This window comes from Callorhinchus milii, unplaced genomic scaffold, assembly GCF_018977255.1.
Source record: "Callorhinchus milii isolate IMCB2004 unplaced genomic scaffold, IMCB_Cmil_1.0 Scaffold8, whole genome shotgun sequence".
Classification (NCBI taxonomy): domain Eukaryota; kingdom Metazoa; phylum Chordata; class Chondrichthyes; order Chimaeriformes; family Callorhinchidae; genus Callorhinchus; species Callorhinchus milii.
This window is the reverse complement of record NW_024704749.1, coordinates 8,893,423-8,918,632: the sequence shown is the minus strand read 5'-3', so window position 1 is coordinate 8,918,632 and position 25,210 is coordinate 8,893,423. Positions and strand designations below refer to the sequence as shown.

The window sequence follows — 25,210 nt, the reverse complement described above, 5'->3', positions numbered from 1 at the left end:
TATTTTAACAGGTTTGTCACTGTCGTTGGAAACTTTAATTTGCTGGGGCCCAAACGGCATTACATTACAGTGTGAAATCAGGTCAAAAGATATGTACACATTTCAACAAGTGCCCAAAAGCAAGTTTGGGGAAATATACTGTAAAATGGTTTCTCCGCAGGGAATCAAAAATACTATGACTGTTCTCAGCCTGTCTGCTCCTCCTGCTGTGGATCTTTAAAATGAGTCCATCAACTGGTTCAAGGCTAAAATCCCCCAAAACAGTTGCTATCAAAGAGGGTTTTGGGGCACAGAGAACGCTTGTAATTACAAAAATCAAAAAGCCATCTCATTCTTCTATAGACATTAAGTAGTAAACTCCTTCATAGAAGGATAAACTGAGCTCCCATCTGGTCATCGCAAGTGTGTCGAGGCAGCCAGTCCCCTGGGGCTCAGTACAAAACACAACTCCAGTTTTCCGAAGGTGTCAGGTGTTTCAACTCCCTCTTGTGTCCGAGCTTGAGAGCGGAACATTGCAAAACACCAATAACAGAACAGAGCAAGATCTCAGTCATTCGGTATTTATCAAAAGTAACTCTACAGAACAGTTGTCAAAGTGAAATACTGCTCAAATGAACTCTAACGAATTAGTTCTTAATTGCCTCAATGTTGGTGCAAACACTTTTCAGGTCATCGTGTCCCTGGGAGTCTGTTGGATTTTATTCAGGACACGTTAGTCTGTATATCCTTTGAAGCAGCCAGCATTGCTCTCACTTTGGCCATGAGATCCTGTTAGGGTTGAAAAATAATTAGATATAGACAGAAAAGGGAACCGTGGAGTGAGAAGCAGGCACAGGATCTCCCTCTTTGCTGAAGCCATGCTAATAGCACCATCTCCACTGCAGTGAGGTATTGCTATTTCCCAGCCTCCACACACGCAGAACTGGATGTATCACAATACATGCTGCATTCTGGAGTCTATCAGAATGCCCTTTACTTGTGGAAAAGCTCTACATTGCACATAGAAAAATAAATAAATGATAAGCATTCAGAGAGGACAGTAGTTGATTTTTCAGACTTATTCCTCAATCTTTGCAATGCATCAATTTGGTGTTATTCTCTCCTGCACAGTCACAGCCACAGAAAGAGCAGCCATTAGCGTTTCAGTAACAAGCCAACCAAGCCCGAAATCCACTTTGTGGACAGAAAGATTGAAAGGAGAAGAACGCAGTTTGTGCATGCACGTATGTGTGTGTACGTGTCGTGTGTGTGTGTGTCAGTCTGCGAGTGTTTCAGTGTTTGAGAATGTGTGGGTCTGTGTGAGTGTTTTGAGATTATGTGCGTGTTTGTCTATGTGAGTGTTTGAGAGTATATTTGTGTGTGTACACGTGTCTGTGTGAGTGTTTGAGAGTACGTGTGTGTGTGTCTGTGTGAGTGTTTGAGCGAGCGCATGTCTGTGAGTATAAGCGTGTGGGGGGGGGGGTTTATGCAGAGAATATTTTGTACAATATTCTATGCACGTGGATGAGAAAGCACAGTATAAGCTTTGATTCTGCAGCTCACATGTAGAGATTCACCCCACACATTATACATAATACACACTGTATAGACACGCGCAAGGTATATACGTGAATGATACTGTAAGAAGGATTCGTACCTGAGTTATTTTGCTCTGCATTGACGATAGCAGTCCTGGTGATGCTGTTCCATCCTTTTCCTGGGAGACTTCCCTAAATGAGAGACAGCCACAGTAGATAATCCTGCATAGTTATATTCATATACAATATATTTATACGTACTATACATTGTAAAATATTTATCACAGATATCCAACAGAATACAGGGCCCACTCACCCACGTTGGCCAGATTGTGACTTTATGCCACACAAGCTCTATCATGCCTTCAGATAATGGGAAGAAAAGCCATGTATAAAACTGGTTTTAAATTAAACATTGGACGTGTATAACAATGAACATCTCGAGAAGCAAATTGCAGCATTAAATCATTTTAAAAATTCAATGCGATGCTACATTGTAAGGCAACGGTTTTAAGACTAAGATCATGTTTGATTCCAGATCACAGGAATTTGCCAACTCGAAGTACATTTACAGAATACGATAACAACACAAACTTTGGGGTGGGATCATTTCCCTTCAGTGATAACACCGAACAGCTTCATTTCGCTGCTTCTCAACTTTGTGGAGAAACGTAAAATATAATGAATGTTAACATTACCTGGTTGATATTTCCACTCCGCACTTCTGAACCAAACACTCTTGTTGAATTCAAACAGCACAGAAAATCCATTACTTTATGTCACTGAATTTGTAATTTGCCCTTAAAAGCCTTTTTACTACCGAGTGACACGTTTGATTTAATAGCGAGGAGTGGAATTTCTGTTGGCAGCATTATTGGTTAAGAGCAAACTTAGCACTCTTTAAAATCCAATTTCTTTTACCATTAGCGGTGTCTACAAGAGACAGTTTGTAGCCGTAGTGGGTAACACTAGCCAGTTGTTTGTAGCTGCAGTGGGTAACACCAGTCGGATGGGGTGAGATCTTTCTTAAGACTTACTCATTCAGAGTTCGCTATAGGAATGGTCCCCATTGCTGGGATTTCTGCATTATAATGAATATAATGAATGTAATGAATGACATTGTACATTGAATTAAAAATGCAAATAAAAGATGGCTTCATCCAATTCCACTTCCAATAGCTGATGGGCGGGTGGGGCAGTCTGTAAACTATTCTAAACTTTGGGCCGAACGAGTATGACCCTTCTCTACAACAAGAATAAGTCACCATTTATACAGCGCCCTGCTAGTAGGGAGGACGTCTCAAAGCACGTCCCACAGCTGTAGTGATTGCTGCTAAAATCACAACGTAAAAATATTGATATGAAACATCTCCACATTTCTCTTGTACATAGACGGATTACGGTTGCTATTGCAATGGCCAGGTATAAAACCCGTTACCTGAAATGGCTAGGGCTGGAACCTCTGCTCTCTGCCGGGGATAAACTGGTCGAATGTGCTGAGCTTCTGGCTGAAGACTTCACACTCGAGCACTTTTTAGGTGATAAAGACCGTGATCGGGAACGTAAAGTCCTTCCCTTTAGCTTGGGGTGAGACCGAGAACTCTTTTTCTTCTTCCTTTCGTACGGAGATCTGACGAGAGAAAGATTTGGCAAAATCACATAAAAGAACAGACATTTCAAATCAATAAACCAGCCCACAGGCCACGAGCACAAGAACCTTAAAGCTCCACATCCCCTTAGGAGAATCTTTTGCAATGCTGACAGTGTGCGAGTTACCAGGAACTTCATAGCTCGGATCTCAATATTTATTGAATTCATTAACAACTGAGCTTGGTGCTACCTGACTCTGAGCAAGGCAGGGGTGGGGGGGGGGGGAGGGGGGTTGTGCCTCCATGTCACTGAGCCCCAAGAGAACAGAATTAACAGCAGCAGGAACATGTATAATCACACAGTGTATGTATAGCTGTAGACCCAGAGCAGAGGCTGGGAGAGTTGGTTTGCGACAGAGTGATCAAGGAGGCAGGGTTAATCACCAGACATTTCTACTCTACGCAATGGTGAATTCGAGACAAGATCCGCGAGAAAGCACACACACACAAACACACTTACACGCAGGGCTGACAGGCAGCACATCATCGTTAGAAATCTCCAAACAGTGTTAAGTAACCTTAAAGAGGAATGTTGGGCTGCGATCCTGTTAAAAAAAATCAGCATATTCTCGTCTGCTGCTGGCACCTGGTTTAGCTTTTACCGCCGTGTGATAAACCGGTCGCAGAGTGGGTCGCAGCACCACTCGCAGCATTCTCCTGATCATCACGAAGCCCGAGATGCAGCAGACAGTTTCCTTCACAGCCACTCGGGGTGGCACGCAGCTCAATTTGTTTTTCAACCAGCACTCAAGCCTGCACAAGTGATATAACTGCCAAACTCCAGGAAGCACTCAGCGAAGCCAGCATTTCCTGCCTTGGCCACCTGGCCCGGATCCAGGCGGTCGCTGCCCGGCCTCGCGGTGTGGCTGTGTGACAAGAAGCAAGCTACCGACCCCCAAGCAGCCGAAACTTCACCTCCTGGGTTCCGACACGCAGAGCAACGGCGGATTTTGACACAGACTCACTCGCTGCCAGATGCAAACATGTCAGCCATCAGTTTAACGCTTTGTAATGGGTTTTCACGTCAGAACTAGAGAAAATGTTATGCTTTCCTTTTGCCCGGCAATGTAAACAGAATGGTGTATAAAGTGGCTCTGCTGCTGCCGAGAGCTCATTAAATCCCAGTATGTTGGACATATGCAATGCGGCTTTGGAAGTGTCCTCCGGATGCCATTTAGTTTTGCCTCATTTATAATCCTCTCCCTTCTCTTCAATCAACCCTGATCATATTGAAGGATAGGTAGTTCAGACATTAAACATTGTACACTAGAGCCCAGACTCGGGAGTAAATGTCTTACATCAGCTTTATGTGAAGCAAAGGCAATAAACTTAACAACCTTATCATTGGATTTTATGGTATAAGGAATGCATCCCTTTGCAACCAGGATGCATCATTTCAGCCTGGATGGCCTTGAGGCAAGGTAGGAAGCACTACCTTCTCGTCTCCAGTCACAAGCTTCGCGAAGATCATTAGCAAGTTTTTTTTTAAAAAAAATCTGCATCTTTGGAAGTCGCTGGAAATCATTATCGCCCACTTAATGGAACTCTTAATACCTTTCACGTTGAAGATTATAATTTAGCTTCCGAGTGCTCTCAGCACCAGTGACATAATAGTCTGTCAACTGCAAGGTGCAAAACAGAATTAGACACCAATTAGGAAACGAGTTTCCTTCTTTCTTAAGAGGCGTTATTTCAGCTTCCTGACTCACCTTGACCGCGATCGCTTTCGGGTACTGAGGCCTGGGCTGTTGCCGACACGATACGCACTGGGAACATTACGATCCCGGTCTTCCCGCCGTCTTTCCGAACACTGAGCTCTTCTCCCGTGAGGCGACCTCGACCTACAGCCAAGGGGAAAAACGTAGCTGCTGAGTATCTGCTGTAACACATGAGCAGAGGCTCGTCGCAAGGCGTTAGCGACTAGGTTGGTGGTAGCGACTGTAGGTCAGTGGTAACGAACGAGTGTACTCACCGTGAATGCCGGACGCTGCGATAGGCACTCGGCAGAGAATGCTTGGCTTTCGAACGTGAGCGGGATCTGGATCTGGACCGGGATCGGAGTCGGTATCTGGGGCGCGAGCGGGATCTGGATCGAGACTTCTTCCGATGCTTTTTCTCTTTCTTCTTGTCCTTCTCTCTGAAAGGTCTCGTTGACTTTGGCGATGATTGCTCCGGTGTTTTTCTCTCCGTTACAGATGAAACTTTACTACAAATCTCACTGACAGCCTGAAACTAAAAAAAAAAGCAAGTTCAGCACCAAGGGAAGATGAAAGGTCGGCATTCCCTCAGAATGAGATTTGGTTGATTTCCTCCTTATTCCCGTGTCACCCGCACCCCCCCCCACCCCCAATTAAGTGAGGCTGAGCATCTGTGACATGGACCCACATGCATTACTGCCACACATTGCTCTAAAAAGTCGTTCAGGCGGAATTAATGGTATGTTTAAAGCAAAAGGTAGAAAAGGGGAAGTCAGGAATAAGGAGAAATGGGATTTAAAGCATGTGCCACGATCTGATAACCTTGCCTAAGTTTGCCAAAGAAAGGCTGAGCTGTTTCCGCCTGTTATACACACAGCTGATTTTTTTCCCCTAAGGTCGGTTGTTTTTGTGGGCCGAACACCTGCATTCCCTTTTCGCCCCCTTTTTTTGATGGTGCTTACAGTCACCTCCCCCCTTCTCTCTCCCCCCGGCTTGGGGTCAGACTCCGCCATTGTCAAGCGCTCTGACCAAGATGCTACCCCACGTGACGGGTGCTTATATATGCAAGTTGTTGCTGTTGATCACAACTGACCTCCACTTGCTGAGTGCTGTCTTCTGCGGTCCCAGCCTCCGTCTCACCCAAGGACGTCGGGTTTTTCAGATTCTGAAGGAAAAGTGCAGCTTTTTTCTTGCGCTCAGCCTGTAGCTGTCGCTCCTTACATTCCTTTGAGGCCTGAGCCAGCTTCTCCCTGGCTGCAGCAGCCAGCTTGGCCTCCAGCCGCTGTTTAGCTGTAACACAGACTCCGTCAGGACCAGAACTCAGAGGGAAACGTCAAACAGAAAACAGAGGACCACGGAAAGAAGAACAGATACACACGGCCACTCGCTGCACTGGCTAGCTAAGGCTGCTGCAATCAGAAAAACAGGGTCTTGGCCAAGTAGATGAGAAACTGATGCATTCCATTTGTCATAGCGCCTTGGGATGTCCTCCCAACATGAAAGGCACTATACAAATGTAATTTGTATTGTATTATCTCCACATCTCCTGATTTGCACCTCTTCATTACGGTAGTTACATGCATTTGTGTTTGTTATATACAGTGAATATTCTAATAGCTCCTTACATCTGCAACCTTTATGAATGTAACAGACTCTTTAAGCGTTCAATCAATGCCTTGGATGTTGATACTTCTCAGCTAACCATGCAGTCCCCGAACCCAGGGGATACAGGGAATAGATACAGGCTCCATTCCTGCCTGGTCTGTGCTGTGAGTTAGCTGGTCTCAGCTGCGCCAGACACACAAATACAGGTTATCTATCACTCCTGTCATCAGTTAGTTGTAGGTAGAAAGAGGAAACAAAATATAGTCAATTCATTTTGCAGTATATTCTATGAAGTGCTTTGCGACATCTCGAAGACGTGATAAGGCACTATATCAAATGCAAGTATTATTATTATTATATAATGACAGTGACATCTCCAAATATTGCAGACAAGTAAACACTCACTAAACTGGATGGCAATGAACCTCTTTTGAGACTCACATTCGATGTGCTAAAGTGCTACAAAATGCAAGATCGTGCTTTACGACACAATTAGCAGACACAATTCATAGTGTAAATTCTCAGCGGGCGAAACTCCCAATTTTTGGTTTGTGCGCAGCAAGTAACAAGGTCCCTGTTTGCTCAGTCAGAGAGTAACTGCTGAGGCACTTGTTGTGCCTCTGACAAGATCACAGCCACAAAAATACGTTAATTAAACCAATGCATCATTTAAGTACATAAAAATCCAATTTCCTCAAAGAACATGATGCAACTTCACAATTAATTCCCATTATGAATGGTCATTCTTCTGGCAGCGAAATACATTTAACTACATTTACAAAAATGGCTATTTTGGTGTAATTGATGCTTTACTCAGTAACACCCTACGCGGAGGAAAGAAAAAGAAGGAAAGCAGCTTCTCTGCACTAGTCCACAAGCACCCATGCATTATGCTGAACACAAGCACCCATGCAGTCAATAACAGCCCAATTCTCATACTGTAATGGCAGGATGGGTATTCTAATGGGATGAGATCAGATGGGCTGAAGGGCATGAATTCAAACTAATCTTGTGAGAGCGGTGATGGAGGGGGGGATATGAATCTGCCTCCAATCAATTGCTTCAAATCTTGTGCTAATTATGACTGAGGAAATCAAGTGTCAGGAAACTGAACACTTTCTGCCTTTGAGCAGCCAGGGCCAAAGTTGAGTAGACAGACAGTGAAAAGCTGTTGCCCCAGGCTCCGATTCACATTCTCTGATGTATCACTCTCTGAGACACCAGCTACCAACACTTCACTTTACAGACTCAAACTCCACATATAGCAACAGGCAACAGAGACTTTCACATCTCAGTCCAGGAACTGTTTAAAATCCGGGTCCCATTGGGGAAGTGTCAGTTGGTTCGCCAATTGTGCCATCCTGGTTCGACTTGTGTGTTTCCTGAGATCTGATTGTCTTTTCTGAAGTTACTTTTTATTTCATCGGAGGTCATCCCTTGACAATTCTGCTGACGAGAATCTCAGGGTTACTTGCAATGAAATGTCATCCCTCCTGCTTACAAAAATACGTATGTCACCTTACGCAGGAAAAACCCAAAGGGATGGATATCCATCAGGCAGCAGACAAAATTTCATATCAACTTAAATGTCACATTACGTATGAAGCCAATACATTATCAGGATGTGAAATATTGGTCTGAGGGCATTATTTAAAATGCCAGCCATCCTGTTCAATGGTTTGCTAATTTGCATTCCTGCACCAGCTCAGTTTAGTCCATACATAAGTAGATAGGGAATCAAGTAACCATGGAATTCGTTCTGAGATATAAAAGCTATCATTGGAAGTAAAATTATCATGTAACTGATGTCCACGGAACATGAGTGTCTCTTCTGATTAACCAGGGACACATTGTAAAAATTACAGAGGAAGCACATTACTGATGGTGAACAGTCATGATCACAGCATTAGAGGAGAAACAGATCATCGACAATGGTGTTCAGCTGCAATTTCTCTGGGTTAAGAAGTAATGAGGGATCCTCTATCACACTGGGAGTACATTATAGCCCAATGAATAGTGGGAAAGAAACGGAGGATGAAATTTACAGGCAATAGAGAGAGTTTTGCAATCATAAAAAGAGTTCTAAGTACAGATGACTTTAATTATCCCAAGGTTGACCGAGGCAAGGACAATGTTTGTGGTCCAAATGGGAAAGGATTCTTAGAATGTAGGCAGGCTTTTCACTTTGTCAGTATATCAAAAGTCTGACAAGAAAGGATGCAATGTTAGATCTGGCTCTGGGTAATGACAAGTAAACAAAGACAGGAGACCCTGGAGGAATAGTGACCATAGCCTAATCAGGTTCACAGTGAAGACAGAGAAACCAAAAGAGGAGTCAGAGATAAAGACTCGAAACTGGAAGAAAGCAAATCTCAGTGGATGAAGTGAGACCAAGCCCACAGGCGATGATTAGAGTAATTAGCAGTGGAGCAACACGGGAAGATATTCAAATGTGAGCCAGAGAGGATAAAGGGTTGGACACATTCTGAGTAAAGAGTAAAAAAATTAACAAAACCGAGCTTTCAAACAAGACGACATGATAAATAGTGCAATGGAAAATGCAAGGATCGTTACTATAGCTAAGCTGAGAACACTGAAGAAAATTAGAGACACCTAATAAATGTCGAGGGAAAGCTAAAAGATAAGGGAGTTGCCAAGACGATAAACAGGACTGTTCAGTAGAGGAGTGTTCCAGATTCCTACCGTGTTTAGCCTCAATCTCCTCAGCAGTCAGTTGGGGCTTCTTCTCCTCAGGGGGACGGGCAGAGGAGGATGCGTCTTTGTAGAGTCGTCAGAAGGATCGTGTGTGTCATCATCACTGTCGTCATCCAGTTTCACTCGTTTCTTCTCCAAAGGCAACATGTCGTTCTCCTTCGCCTTAATCGCAAAGCTGATTGGTGCGAAAGATGCTGGAAGCAGATTCAGATTGCGTGAGAAACAACTTAACACTAGATCAAATATCTTTAATGACATACAAAATTACTTTGCTCCCAAAACGTAGTGCAAATCTACAATTAGCTGTCAAATCAAGAGTCTCTTCTTTTCGAACATGTAATGGCAATTTCCTGAGGAACCCACACAGCATGTAATCTGTTCTTAGGTTTTTCGTTACTTGATGACCATATTCTGGAAACCAAAGAGAGAGTGAACACTCTCCGTGACCAGTGTTCGGAAAAAATATAAATAAAATAATTTTCTGGGACGCTGCTGTGTGCAATTGGCTGCCGCATTTCACCCACAAATATTCAGTCAATTCACTCTACAGTATATTCTGTGAAGCGCTTTGAGACGTCTCGAAGACGTGAAAAGCGCTATATCAAATGCAAGGATTATTATTATTAGGGTGAGAGTCGAAGAGGTGCAGTGAGACAAGCAGAGACCAAATATATTTTGGGGAATGGTTAACAAGTAGAAAACAAAGAGTAGGGATAAACGGGTCCTTTTCAGATTGGCGGGATGTGACTAGTGGAGTGCCACAAGGATCAGTCCTTGGGCCTCAGCTATTTACCATCTACATCAACAATCTAGATGAGGACATCGAAGTTAATATATCTAAATTCGTGGATGACACAAAACTAGGAAGAAGTGTCAACACAGAGGATGATATTAAAAAAATGCAGCGAGACATAGATAGGTTAGGTGATTGGGCAGGTAGGTGGCAGATGAAGTATAATGTAGGGAAGTGCGAAGTAATCCACCTAAGTAGCAAAAACAATAGAGCAGGTTATTTTTTAGAAGGGGAGAGATTGGAATGTGTTAGCGTCCAGAGGGACTTGGGTGTCCTTGTACACCAATCACAGAAAGTTAGTCTGCAGGTGCAGCAGCAATTAGGAAGGCGAACGGTATGTTAGCATTCATTATGAAAGGATTAGAGTATAAGAGTAGGGAAGTCTTGCTGCAACTGTATAGGGCCCTGGTGAGACCACACCTGGAATACTGTGTGCAGTTTTGGTCTCCTTATTTAAGGAAGGATGTACTTGCCTTGGAGGGGGTGCAGCGTAGATTTACTGGGTTAGTACCAGGGATGAAGGGGATGAGTTACGAGGATAGGCTGACCAATTTGGGCCTATATTCTCTAGAATATAGAAGAATTAGAGGGGATCTTATAGAAACCTATAAGATCATCAAAGGGCATGATAGAGTAGATAGTGGGAGATTGTTTCCCCGGTTGGAGGAACTAAAACCAGGGGTCACAACCTTAAAATCAGAGGCAGCCCTTTCGCACTGAGTTGAGAAAGAACTTCTTCACTCAAAAGGCGGTGAATGTATGGAACTCACTACCCCAAAGGGCTGTTGACGCTCAGTCCTTGAACATATTCGACTGAGATAGACAGAATTCTTATTACAAAAGGTATTAAGGGATATGGGGATAAGGCAGGGTCTGGTTATTAGCTGGAGTTAGATTAGAAGATCAGCCATGATTGTATGGCGGGGCAGGCTCGAAGGGCCGAATGGCCTACTCCTGCTCCTACATGTTATGTCGCACGCTCGTCTAAACCCAGCTTCCCGAATGCCAGCAAGGTGAAAGTTCTGCACTGAAATACCAAACGTCCCGAACAGTAGTTAATATACTTTCCAAGTGCGACCGACGAATAATAACAACAACAATCCTTGCATTTGATACAGTGCCTTATCACGTCGTTAAGGCATCTCAAAGCGCTTCACAGAATATACTGTCAACCTGTACATCAGACCCTGCAAAGCACAACACAGCACGATCGTCCTGAAACACATGGTAGACCATTCCACCGACTACCTTTTAGTAGCTTTCCGTCATTCGCTGGCTTGTCAAAGGAATTGATCTGGTCAGGTTTTGGGATTGCCGCACTGGCCGCTTCGGGGCTGGTTACAGTGTCATCGACAGAGGGAGGCAGTAACTCCGAGGAGGTGCCAGCAGTGAGCGTGCTTGCCACTAATGTCTCCTATGATCAGGGGAAATAAACACAGCAAATTACATTCTAAATCTTCTGCAGTGCTAACAGGTGCACAGATATGGTTCACAGGAATATAATTAGAAAGCAACCCTCAGTCCCACTGACCTCTGGAATTTTTCCCAAACTATTCTAGTTTGCTGCCTTCCTTTCCCCCCNAACTCCCCTCCCCACCAACTTCCCTCGGCTCCGTCTCTTCCCCTTCCCACCAGTATGTAACAGCAGTTAACCCTGCGCGCACTGCCTCAAGCAAAGTGTCTACCCAACGGCAGCTGAACCCCATCACCATGTGAATGAAGAGCTGTTGTTTCTTCTGAGGCAGTTTCTCATTTTCGATATTAAAATGTCTCACACGCAATTTCAGCACTTGGTACAAGTCAGCGCCATCTGGAAATGCCACGTTTGTTTAATCTGGGCTTTATGGGACAGATTTCACTGCTTCAAACCAAACTAAAGTCGCAACACATCTGACAATTGTACATACTGCATATGCATGAGTCCTAGCTTCAGACACACGGGCAACATTGTTATACCCGGATTGATATTCACATTCAAAGTTGTCTCTTCACTGTTTGGGAAAGCTCGCTGAACCCGAAAACTACTTGAATGTAATTAACATGCCTTTTAAATAAGTTTGGAAAAATAACTTTTGCTTCACACGGTATTTACATCATCCCAGACACATGTCCGCGCCACCCCCCCCCCCCCCCTCCCCATCCAGACCACAGACAAGCTCTCCCACCTGAACGATACCACCACATTCTTTCTGAGCGAAGTACTGCTTCTTGAACTCATAATAGGCATTAAACTGGTGCCAGGGCTGCAGGAACTCAAACCTGAAAGAAAAGCCACAATCCTTGATCCTTATTTTTGCCAACGGATCAGCATCTAAAATTGACAAGCTTTCAAACCACGCAGAAATCGTTAAAACCCAAGAGCTATAAATTACATTGAAGCAGGATTTCAAGTGCCCCGTTTCTCATTCATTTTCCAGCTAATGCAGCGTGGCTGTGTGGTTGCTGAACGGACGGGATGGCTAATGGAGGCTGCAACAGCCCACAAGAAAAAATGCTGATATATTTTCTCACCCTTTGCGGAAGCGAGACGGGAAAGCGATTTGGTTTAGTTCAGTGCAACACCCCATTAAACACTCTCACAGCTCATGTAACCAATTCAGAGCAAGTCACAGGGGATGGGGGAAAATCACAAAATCCTCCTCCAATGTTCCGAGTTTCACATGAACCGTACGGGAAAGGGCTTGAGTGAATATTTCCCTTACTGGGAAACAAGACACTTAAACCCTGCAGTGTATCAGGAGTTGTTCATGCTCTAAAGTGAGGGAAATTTAACAATTTCTATCCTGCGAGACGCTCACTAGATGAGAAAGCATATTGCAGTACAAGTCAGAGCTGGTCCTATTCTGAACACAGGAGGCTGTGAGTTAGAATTGGTGCATTACCCAATCCACCAATTACTGCACTGCCCACAACAAGGCAACCGAATAATGAGCAAGCTCATACTTCAAAAATAGAAATAATGACAGTAATCCTTGTGTTTGACACAGTGCCTTATCACGTACATCATCGAGACGTGTCAAACCGGATCACGAGATTTTACTGCAAAGTGTGGTGGCTGTTTTTGTGGCTGAATGTCACCGAATAAGATTTAACATCTTAATTCTTTGCTTCTATAGCCACGTAAGAAGTAATATGCAGCAACATATGACGTTGGAATCCCCATTGGGCAGTGTTTGTGGGAACAGCACTCCCAATGCCAGTGTATGTCCAAAGCAAGCAGCAAGTGAGTGGATTACATTTTCCTGAAGAATATCTACTAAAAGAATCAAATGGAACAATATAGATTTTGTGAGCTTAATGATGGGTTCCAGTGTGAGAACAAATATGCAACGAGCTCCTACGAGAAAGTTCCATCTTTTCAACTTATGGAATGCCAAGACGACTGATCTCTGCAGTGTGTGTACGTGTGTGTGTGTGATGTGTTGGGACTTTCATCTCACCAGATGTTTAGCACCTGCTGTTTTACCCTTTCTGACGACACCTTCTGTCAGTCAAACAAGCCCACATTTCAACAGATCATATTTATTCCTCGATAGTTCAGCAGACTTTGCAGACAGAAAGATAATAATCCCTTGTGGACTGAGCAGCAGCACTTGATGAGAGAGTTACCGTCAGTTTCAGTGGTAGCTCTCCCCCTTCGCTTGTTAGCCTCGGGGTGAAGTGCTGACTGCCTTGTGTCACTCTCTCCTCTGGCATTGGGAAAGCTCAGCACATTGTCTAACAATTTATCACCAACATCAAACTGCAGAAACCACCTAAAATATTATGCTTGGAAAGATAATCCAACAATATATATTACATACATATAATACATATTATATATATATATAGAGAGAGATTTTTTTGAAGTACTAATATACAGGGTTTCCACCCAGGAAGGAAATGGCTGGAATGCTGCAAATTCAAACCAAGGTTTTGTCACAGGAATAATAATATAATAATAATACTCTGGTCATCTGAATTCTTTACCGTGGGTCGTTCTTGGCTCGCACGCTGGTTTCAAACTTGGTTCCGTTCCGTGCCACGTACTGAGCCAACTTGTCGATGACTGGCTGGGTATCGGGGGGTGGAGGAATGATGACAGGAAGCGAAGTTGAGGCACTGCAAGACACAACAGAAAGGTAACGCAACAAGTAAATCCAGGGCTGGCCTACATGGGGCTATCAAAGGGTTGTGGTAACTCACCTACAAGACTGGGCGAAAAGGGAAATGAACCAAGTGGCCACCGTAATTTCTACATCACAATGAACAAATCCTCTCCCCAATTAAGTTTCCAAACACACAAAACCCAATTAAAATAACAGCAGGTCAGTTCCTGGAAGATCCTGACTGTCCACGTTCACAGTGGCTCAATGGAATTCAATAACGATAACCTTTAGTGAACCGACGATAAACAAACAACAAGAAGCTCAACTACTTTGTCGTACGGAGAACAGTGACAAACGTAACTCTGAAATGACATGCAGGTCATGCGGTTTAGCAATATTGTACCTCGTATAAAGACGTCTTATATATTAGACCCCAAAAAGCAATCGTGCAATGGGTAGAACAAGTCTCAACTATTCCGGGCACTTTACGGCTAAAGGATCAATGAACACAGGATATATTCTCCTCAGAGCAACCACTGTTTTAGTAATAGATTCCACACAGCTAAACTCACTAACTCGGGTCGAGAGGGTTGAGTTGTATCTTTGTGCAACATTGAGCCTGTAAAGATCAAAGTGCTATTTGTATTCCAGCTGAACACACACAGTGGCACATAAATGAGACAATCAGAGGCACTCCAAGGCATAAACTTCCAATGTGGCCACATATGCCAAAAAGGGTGGATGTACCATCACAGTGGCAGACTCTTGAGATTGAAAGCTACGAGCTCAAACAGAACTGATGTAAGCTTTTGAAAAACAAGATTCAAAACACAGGTTTGACTATTTTCCTTTACGTCAAACACTTGGACTATCACATTGCGTAACATCCCAGTGCATGAACATATGTTAACATTTTCCCACATGAGCTTATCTATAGATAAATATATACCCACAATATCAAATTTTCACGAGGATAAGATCAAAAGTATTCCTTCATCACTTTGTCCCCGGCAAATTCACTGCAACAGCGATATTCCCTTGTCCTGAATGTAATGTGCTGCCAACATATAGTCCTTTCTAGTCTATAGTCTGCGCTCCCATTTGGAAGATCTCCTGTTCTGGTTGAGGTAGTTATTCAGGAAACTCATAGTTGTGGATTAAGTTTATTTTAAATGAATCCACAGTTCGTTTAACATTGCGTTTCAGACATCCATCCCAAATAAACCGGAGCATCAATAAAACGCTGCAATCCAATCTATGGCTGGTAAGTAGTTTTCATCCAGACAGATGGAATTAAGAATAGCTTTGGACACAAAACCATTTGTGTAGGTTTGCACAATCACTTTATCTCAAAGGAAACAACATTTATTACGTGAGAACTCCTACCTTGACGTGACTGTAGCTGCAGGGAGCTGGTTGTTGCTGGCGTCAGTGACCGGGAGCGGTGGTGGGGTGGTGCCGGGAGGCGGAGGGGCGGATACTCCGGTGGCTGTCGATGTCGCCATCTCTGAAGGCAATGTGCCATAGTAACCGGCAACTTCCATTCCAGGCGGAGGTGGTGTCATGCAGTAAGTACCATCGGGCATCATGTAATAACCATAATACATGGCTCCCATCGCTGCGTTAAAACAAGAGACGTTTGCTACCATCACACCACTAACTTCATCCACGTCAGCTTACTTTACAGTGCTCGCACTGCCCAGCCCTCACCAAGTTACCCTGCTCCTCAACGCTGCACGAAACTCGTGGCGGAACCGGGAGATTCTCAATGTTGTTCTGACTATTTCAGCAGTGAGTCGAGTGGCCATTAACACGAAGGAAAAAAAAAAGGTCTAATTGCTAAACAAAAAAAATCCGGTGGCATTCCTAATAGGCTGCGTGCTGCAGCAGAGGCAAAAGGCAACAAATGAGAGCCCCAAAGGAATTAACAGAATCATCAACAAATAATTCATAATTGTAAACAGGGAATGAATGCATTCACTCCAGAGCATGTGCATGGATGGAGTTTGATATTTTCCTGGCTCATTATGTTCAAGGACAGATCGAATTGAAAAATACAATCCATTTAACCTTCAAACCCTCCGTTCGAAGACCAGCACAGACTAAATGGTCGGCCTTTGAAATTGGGCATGTTACAAAGCAGAGATGTTACAAAGCTTCTCATCTGCTGCCTTGGTGACCAAATCTTCACAGGCCTGCAAGGCCACCGGCAAGGACTGCTATTTGTAATAGTCAGTACAGTCAGCTGGTTTGTGTCCATTAGTGAAAATTCCTGAACTATAAATTCCGAACTTGGGCCGAGTTTTCACAGCATCAGGAACTCGAGGCTCTCTCAGTGTTTCAGCATAAGTGTCGTACATTTCTACTCACACTGATCAGCACTGGAGCTCATTGCAGACAGCAGGCAATTCAGAAGGCCAATCGTGGTGGAATAATATTTGGTCACAGTGATATAGCCTTTTAAATGATTGAATATAGATCGTGCTACAAACATTCGTAAATTGTCCTTTAATCAGGTGCTTCTGACTTGAGCAGAGTTCTTATTTAAGTAGCATTCTGAGCAGGGAATTCACATTTGCCAGAGTTTGTCTACACAACACTAACAAGCATGTGAGAGAGCTTACAGTGGTAAATCAATGCCTATTTACAATTGAGCTCTGCAAGACTGATTCTAACCTAACCAGGCTGGGCTTTCAGACTTGAATTGCACTGAAGACACAATAATCCACGAATATCGTCGACATTAATCTTTGTTGCAGTGATAATGGAATTCATTTGTTTCTAAACATGCTGTCGCATTGGTTTGAAAAAAGCAATCAATCCTATTGGGAAACAGCATTCCTTAATCTATTTGGAGGGCAGACAAGAGAGACTTGGAGCTAGCGAGTCAACTCCTGGGGCAGCAAAGCAAACCCAAGACCCTCTTCTGATTTGCCACACATTTCTCCCCTTCCCCCTCAGCCATATGATCAATTCCTTTCCCTTAAAAACCCAGCTAAAAGAAATGAATTCAAAAAGTTAAAAAGTCCTTTTGTTTCAGTGTTAATTCTGTAGCCGACAGTCAAATAAATATGAGATGCACAAGGTGCCCTTGTTTTGTAACCCAACTATCCCTCTAACTCAATGCTATTTTACACTGAGGCCAGCAATGCTCACCAAAGTCCCTAAGTATTTCAAGACAAGTTATAGCGCCTACCAGACTAAAACACTTACAAAGACGACACCTAACCTAATAGCCCACTTAGTCAAAACAAACTTTACAGAAAATTAATTTCTACTTTCCTCACCTTTAAGCATAAAAAACTAATGGGTTTTGATTTACAGCTTAGCTAAATGTAATATGAAGGTTAACTGCTCTCCCTGGCCTACAATACGTAATAAGCTCTTAAAATATGCTCCACATTGAGAATCTTACCCGACAATTTAGACAATTATTCTTTCATAAAATGCTGTAGACTGCATGAAAATCAAAGGAAGAATTCAAGGAACATTAAATGTGCAACACAATGCAAGTCTAGGAATAGGAGGTCATTCTACATGTGTATACAGCCATTCAGCCTGGGCTTGTAGCCCATGTAATGGAGAGGGTTCAGAAGGTCACTGATAAAATGTTAGAGAGTGCAGAGGAATGGTGAGAGCAATTGCAAGACTTAAAGCTGTATTGAAGAAAGGCACTGAAACTGAACCGATCTCATTACATCAAAGATGTGGAGGAGCATTGATGCAGGAGTTTAAAATCCTGAGGAAAAGATAGATGGAGATGCTAACAGTTGGGTTAAAATGGTGAACTGGGAGGTGAAATTGCTTCAGTCAGTGAGATTGGATTGGATATGGTTTGTAGAAGGAACGGGATTATTAAGTATCAAATGAAACGTTCTTCACTCAATTCCCCTGACGTAAAGAAATATTTTCAGAAATGGGAAGTAATTTTTCCGGGCTTTAATAAAAACATCGAACACAGTGCAACGTTCTCACTTAAAAGCTGCAAAGAAGATGGAACGGTAATTTGCATTAACCAGGCAATGCATTTTTACTTTTGTGTGTCCCTAAATCATTAATAATTCATGAATCTTCCAATTAGCAAGGATCTTCTGGCTCCAATAATACAGATGCGAAAGTGCTTAAATTCTTTGAGAATGTGAACTGCTGTGGGTTTTGGTGTTATAGAGAACACCAGAGAATTCATAGCTCTGTTCTGTTAATGCACACACAAACAGGCTAACAAAGTTGACCTGCATTCAATCAACTTTCAAGCTTTTTCTTCAGTTACGTGGAAAGAGTGATTCCTTTCCAAACAAGATCAAGACAAGACACGACTGACTAAAATGAAGGAAAGTTACAGAAGGAAAGAAACAGTAGCTAGAGTGAAACGGATGTTGGATTTCAATTTGGTCGCTCAGTCCTCAGGCAGTGAGTTGTCTCGTTGATCAGCATTTTCAAATAGCGTAAGGCAGCAATAAACAAAGCATACTGGATGCTTGGCTACAATGCTAAACAACATTACATGAGAGAGGAATGAGTCTCATTCCCAATATAAGAGGGAACCGTAATGAGAAACAATTAGTCAGTGTTTAAACGATGCCTCAGAGGGAACCTGATCGATACACAAGATTATTAATAGGACAAATACGCAAAGACAATAGGACAAGAGACATAGGTTCAGGGGTAATGAAAGGCAGATTTGGGACTGACGTCAGATATTGCAGAGAGAGCAATTCATTCTTATTTATTACACCTACTGGAATTTACAGACTCTTTTTCATCATATCTCAAATTTGCCAAAGAACAGTGAAATAAACGTTACCGATGTAAACTTTCACCGATTCCGAAACATAAAAACATAACAAAGCAAAATAATCGTTATCCAGAGGAATATTGTTCAACCCAAAGTTACAATGTTTAAAACATTCAGGGTTTTACTCTCCCAAGTGTGAATCACTTTACAGTGTATTATTCTATGAAGCACTTTGAGACGTCTCAAAGAGGTGATAAGGCACTATATCAAAATGCAAGGATTTGTTTTTAGGATAATTAAGCAGCCAGTGAAACACGGCCTTTAGCGCACACTTACAGTCTGTGCTGTATTCCGTGGGAGCACTGGCTGCTGCCTCCTCGGACGCTTGCTGTTTGGACATCTTGGCGTCTGCCTGCACTTTGCGAACCAGAGCTGCAAGCGGGTGGTCTGGATCCATGATTTTCAACGGCTGAAGTAAAAATTGTAAATCTTTCAATCACTAGGAACTTACATTAACCAAGGGCCTCACCTACACCTCTTTTGAGCGTTTAAAATAAGTTATAATACAGTACATCTTAACAATCGGAGGGCCAGTTGGCACGAGTTGTTTTAGATTAGGAGAGTTCAAATGGTTCCATCTTGGTAACCGAGACGATATCGCCTCAACTTCGGCAAAACCATTAATTTCTCCTTCCTTTTGCTGCTCTTGACCACCTCCTGTGAAGTGTTTCAAGGATCCGTTACTGTAAAGCGCTCTGAGACGCCGTCCGGCGTGGAGGGCGCTATACAAATCCAAGTTGTTGTTGTTGTTCAAGACTTTCATTCCACAGCAGAGGTGCTATGTAAGTTGTCACTATCAATACGTTCTCCAATTACTAAGCTCAATCAAGCATCACAGCAGCAGATTCAACAAAAACAACAACAAATTACATTTGTATAGCGCCTTTCAAGTCAGGAGGACGTCCCAAGGAGCTGGACAGTCAGGGATCAGCACCCGCGCTGGTGGTTGGGATCAGGAGGGGTGGAGGGTAGGAGTAGGAGGGTGATCAAAAGCACGATCGAAAAGGAGGGCTTTGAGACAGGTCTTGAAGGAGGCAAGGGAGGGGCGAGGCAGAGGGACTGTGGGCTGGAGTTCCAGAGGGCGGATTCATTTCAAATGACAGGTGCCGTTTTCACGGCAGCCTCTGAGCAGAGATGGGAGAGTGCCAGCCAGTGCAAGGCTCCCACACACAGCAGAAAGCTATCATGGCAAGTGTTTACTGCAGGCTGTTACACGCTATCTCTCACTCCATTCACCCTGTGTAAGACAGCTGTATTAATGAGCTAGCCATTTCATTTCCACTGAACTGAATCAAGCTGTTGTTGTCAATAACACAAGGGGAACCATGACAGCCCCAGCTGGCAAAATCAACCACGTCTACATTTCACTGAGAAAATGGCATTGGCCAGTGGCTGACCAGCAAGCACCAGGACAAACTTCCAACCCACGGTTGCCTTGTCGGCTGCAGGATCAAACCACCACTGTTGTTGGCCAACAATCTCAGTGTTGCGTTTTCAGCTGCGTACACCGCAATGCAGGCTTGTTCAGAAAACAGCAACCAACGGCCCCTTCTGGATTGGGTGGGGCACCTTTGAATCACGTGTACTGTCCCAGGTTGGTACCAGAGTGCGGACTTCATCCTGCACCTGGTCTAGAGCAGAACGCAAGTGGTCTCAAGAGTTGAAAAGCAATGCCAGTTGGACGTCAACTGATTTTGACAGATTCAACCAAGTACTCCTCAAGCACACAAAACTGACCCCAGAAATGTGAGCACAATCAGAACCCTCATACAACAGCACACATTTCATCAATATTCAAGAGAAAATCTGGGGAGCGGTACGAACGGGAAAGAAAAAATAGATCTGCAGTTATGCTAAGGATCTGGCTTATGCCCATTTTAGGTCATTTCAGGTTCCGTTTCAGTGTGCGGAAACAAATATATTTCTTTGTTCTGAGAGGACTTTCAAAAGCCCACTTCAGCGGAGACTTACTCTGGTCAGTTCTTCCAATCGGGAGTTACGTTTAGTAGCGAATAGGCTGGGATGCAGGTATCCACCATCACCATCATCATCGTCCTCCTCACCATCTTCTGACAGAGAATCTGGGAAGAGGTTTGAACAATTTTTAAATATGTTAGTGAAACGGTCTCAGTTATTCCTGCCTACACAAAGCACAAAAGCAAAGACAACATCCAACTAGCAGTCGGACAGTATAATGGGTCTTAAAGATGAAGTGTCAGTGAGGTCTGTCCATAATCTTTCAAATAGCCGAAACGTTGGGGTTAACAACTATCCTCGCGTCACTCTCTGCACTTGAAGCAGGGTTACCCCCCCCACCACCCGGTGTTCCTGATTCAGTGTCAGCGCCCAATTTCATTAGTGGGTGTACAACACTCAAGGGTCTCAGTGTTGAGGCATGGCTCAGCTGTCAAAATCAATAATTCTTTTAGGTAAAGAGTCATAACTAGTCCTTTACGATCCTGTTTGCGGTGAAAAGCTGGACCACTAGACAGAAGATTAATGAAGTCACTACTTATAGTGGATGGGCTTTGGCAATGGAGACAAAATGGATTTACAGGTCAAGAACTTGCTCCCATTCATACATTGAGAGCTTTTGGCTGCTATAAACTTGTAGTACCTGAGTCCACATTGAGGCTCCACTCACCACACACATCTGTCGCTGCTCAGCATCACTTTGCTCAGAGCATCGTTTTTTTACAGTTTAAATTGAATACGGTTTTCTTAAACACTCTAGCCTGATTCTCTCTTTCAAGTGCAGCAAGCCACCAATTGTTCCTCCATTCTATTCCCTTCCTCTGAAAATGACGCTTCTTCCAAACCTGCAGCGCCTCAAAGCAAAAATGTTATGTCAACTGGCGGGGTTCCACACATGCAAGGGGTCAAAATGTGAGGAGTTTAACTTACTTCGTTTGTCATCGGACTTTTTGTCTGGATGAGGAACATATTTTCCTTCTTTCATTGTCTTCAGAATGTGCTTATAGTATGGGTTCAGGTAATGGTCAAATCGTAGGAAGTCAAACTGAGAGTTCCGGGCTTGTTTAGCCTTAAGCATGATCTCAAACTGGGTTCCCTCTATGCAGACAAACTTTGCTGTCCGCTCGATGATGGCATGCATTTTGGACGTTGCAGGCTGGAAGGGCAAGAAATCTTACGTGTTAACCATAAAAACACTCACAGCAACAAATTACATTTGTATAGCGCCTTTTTTCTCTTGAGGGATTACTATCAGGCATGTGGAGCAAGGAAACTTGCCCAAGGTTTCGCCCTGCTGGGAATCGAACCCAGGACCCCGCTTGGAGGCGAGTGCTCTAACCACTGAGCTACAGGACTCCACTGATAAGGTAATAAGAACACTCTACGACTTTGTTCTGACATCAGTGCTGCAGTTATTTAACACTAGGATGCAACATTACTGGTTAGACTGTACTTGACAGGACACTAGACTTGCGGTTAAATGAGGTTTTTAACCAGGGTCCAAATTCCTTTTAATAGTACGAGCATCAAAGCAAAAGATAACTATATTATGCCAGAGTTCCCATCAATCCCAATTTATAGAAATTTACACCTCCTTGGTAGATCCACAAAATATCCATTTCTCCCAAGATTTTTCCTGCCTGCTTTGTCAAGACATTTAATTCTGGGGTACTTCATAAAAAAGAAACTGTAACCGAGATACTTACAACTTCTACATCAGAGGGCACGAGGAGCCCAGCAGGAGCGGTGTATGGTTCCTCATTTTCTTCCATATTATCAAGCTCTGCTGCCAGTGACAAAAGAAGTTAGTTAAATAAATAAACATAATAATAATAACTTGGGTCACTCAAACCACGACTGTTTGTGGGACGCTGCTGTGTGCAATTGGTTGCCGTGTTTCGCCCAGAAAATATACAGTCAATTCACTTTACAGTATATTCTGTGAAGCGCTTTAACACGTCTCAAAGACGTGATAAGGGGCTACAGCAAATGCAAGGGTTATTATTTTTAATGAACAGTGCACACAAACTCACGAATATACACTAGTTGACTCGCTGGGCACAGAGCTGTGGAGAGGTTAAGCGCTCAAACATTTAAGCGCTCTGAGACACCAACCTGCATAAAGGGCGCTACATGAATGTAAGTTGTTACTGTTATGTTATATTTACCATCAGCTTTATTCATTTCTTCCTCTTCTGTTGGTTGTGATGGATCATAGTAGTCACTTCTGTACGCGAAGTCCACTGCATGATAGGTCCCATCCTCTGCTAAAGCCTCACTCAGGCGCCTGTATTCTTCCTCTTGAATGAGAGGCAGAGAAGGAAAAATATATTAGAGTTACACAAATAAAAGTACTTCCAAATCCAATAAGTATATTTAAATAAATTGCAGTAAGTCTGCACCACTTGAAGATTAACACAACTGTTATCAAATCACATTAATAACCAATAAAGCAGATTTCCCATTGAAAAACGACAGAATCCTCAGTCTGCCCTATAAGCTGCTTATTTGCTGTCTAACTACCCCCGGAGATCCTTTCTGATAAGGAAGGATTCCTTTTCCAATCCTCAGGATACTGTCAAATAAGGAATATCAAAAAAATGAGTACATGTGCAAATCACGGGAGAAACATGATACAAAAATATTGCAGAATTTCATGTGAATTTGATTGAAAGGCCAAAGTTGTTCTGCCAATAGTACCTTGCCTTGCCTCCTCCTCAAGCAAGTCCGTATGCAAGGCTAAATACCTCTCTTCATCGCACAGCGCCTCTATCCTCGCCTCTTCCTCCGACAACTGATAGTCGCGGTTCCAGGATCCAGCATCACACTCGGACAGGTCGTGAAGGTGACCCCGACAATCATACCTGCGGACAGGAGCATCCGTCAGTATTGCACGAACATCACCACTTCAAGAGGGGAGAAAGGGATACGGGCAATAACTATAGATCTTCAAAAGACACTTAGATGAGGCTTGTCGAAAGGATTGAGGCACATGCCATTCAAAGGAATAGAACCAAAGAAATTTACAGAACAGAAGGTCTTTCGGCCCATCGTGTCTGTGCGGGCTCTTTTGAGAGAATTCGGCAGCATGGATAGATAATCAACTAAAGGAGAGAAAACAAGAGTAAATGTTTTTCATACTAGAAAAATGTGAACAATGGTATGTGGGCTTTGCTCTTCTCTCTCTCCCCCCCTCTCTCTCTCTCTCTCTCTATATATATAATCTAATGTATCATTTCATCCACAAAACATCGTCAATTTACTTTACAGTGTATTCTGTGAAGCGCTTTGAGACGTCTCCATGAGATGATATAAGGCACCATATCCTACACAAGGATTATTATTATTATAATAATATTATTATTATAATCATCATCCGGCTTGTGTGGTAATAATGGGCACAGCACGAAAATTGGGGTGGCGAACGTGAGCGCTTTCGAACAGGGGTGACATTAACCTGTTAACGTGACAAACCATTACACGTTGCGAGGCTTTACTCCCACAACATACACACGACGATCCACTTTACAGTACATTCCGCGAAGCGCTCTACGAGACGTCTCGAAGAGGGCGACCGGGCGCTGTGCCGAGCGCGAGCATCATCACGGCGATGATAATAATAATAATAATAATAATAATAATAATAATCCTTTGCATTTGATATAGCGCTTTTCACGTCGGGAGGACGTCCCAAAGCGCTTCACAGAACACACGGTCAAGTGAAGTGACTGTGTATTTGTGTGACGACGACGACGATGATTCTTCTTAAATGGCGATGGTTATCACTACTGCTCAGTGGTGGTGAGGAGAGAGAGAGGGAGAGAGGGAGAGAGAGAGAGAGAGGAGACTGAAATGAGTGTAAAATAGAGGGGAAGATATCGGTGAGTGGATTAAAAAATAAAGGGATGCGGTTTAAGACCATGGAGTGAGAGAGGGGTCGGCGGTGGGGGGGTGTGTGGAGAGAGAGAGACATCAGAGCAGTTTGTTGGACACGGTGGTGGTGGTGGGGGGGGGGAGAAGGGGGTTAACAGCACACGACGCGGGGAAGGCTGCTCCCGGGGCGCTGGGCCCTCGAGAGCCTCGGCCTGGCCTGACCTGACCTGTCGATCTGCAGCGCGTCGTCTCCCATCCAGGGGATCAGGTGGCTGCCGCGCTCCTGCGCCAGGGCCTTCTCATCCTCGCGGAAGAGTTTGCAGGCGTAGCCGAACACCAGCAGCTCCGGCTTCTCCTTCTTCTTCCCGCCACCGCCGCCTCCGCCTCCGCCGCCGCCGCCTCCCTTGTCGGCGCCCTGCGGCTGCGGCGGCGGCGGCTGCGGCTGCGGCTGGTGCTGCTGCCCGGCTTTCCTGTGGTGGGCGCGGGCCTGAGCTTGAGCCATGT

General features: G+C 43.8%; 1 protein-coding gene across 1 annotated transcript; it reads right to left on the bottom strand.

Moving 5' to 3' along the window:
* On the bottom strand, positions 1-25,208 carry LOC103188022 (splicing factor SWAP). The gene is given in 19 exon segments (XM_042337373.1): positions 1-768; positions 1,637-1,709; positions 2,956-3,147; positions 4,876-5,007; positions 5,139-5,398; positions 5,957-6,153; positions 9,172-9,243; positions 9,246-9,377; positions 11,225-11,390; positions 12,142-12,235; positions 13,946-14,077; positions 15,451-15,682; positions 19,136-19,268; positions 20,831-20,940; positions 21,764-21,989; positions 22,540-22,619; positions 23,002-23,133; positions 23,534-23,697; positions 24,934-25,208. Coding segments are annotated over 19 exon segments (2,868 nt in total). The 3' UTR covers positions 1-702.
* Positions 25,209-25,210: the final 2 nt, after the last annotated feature.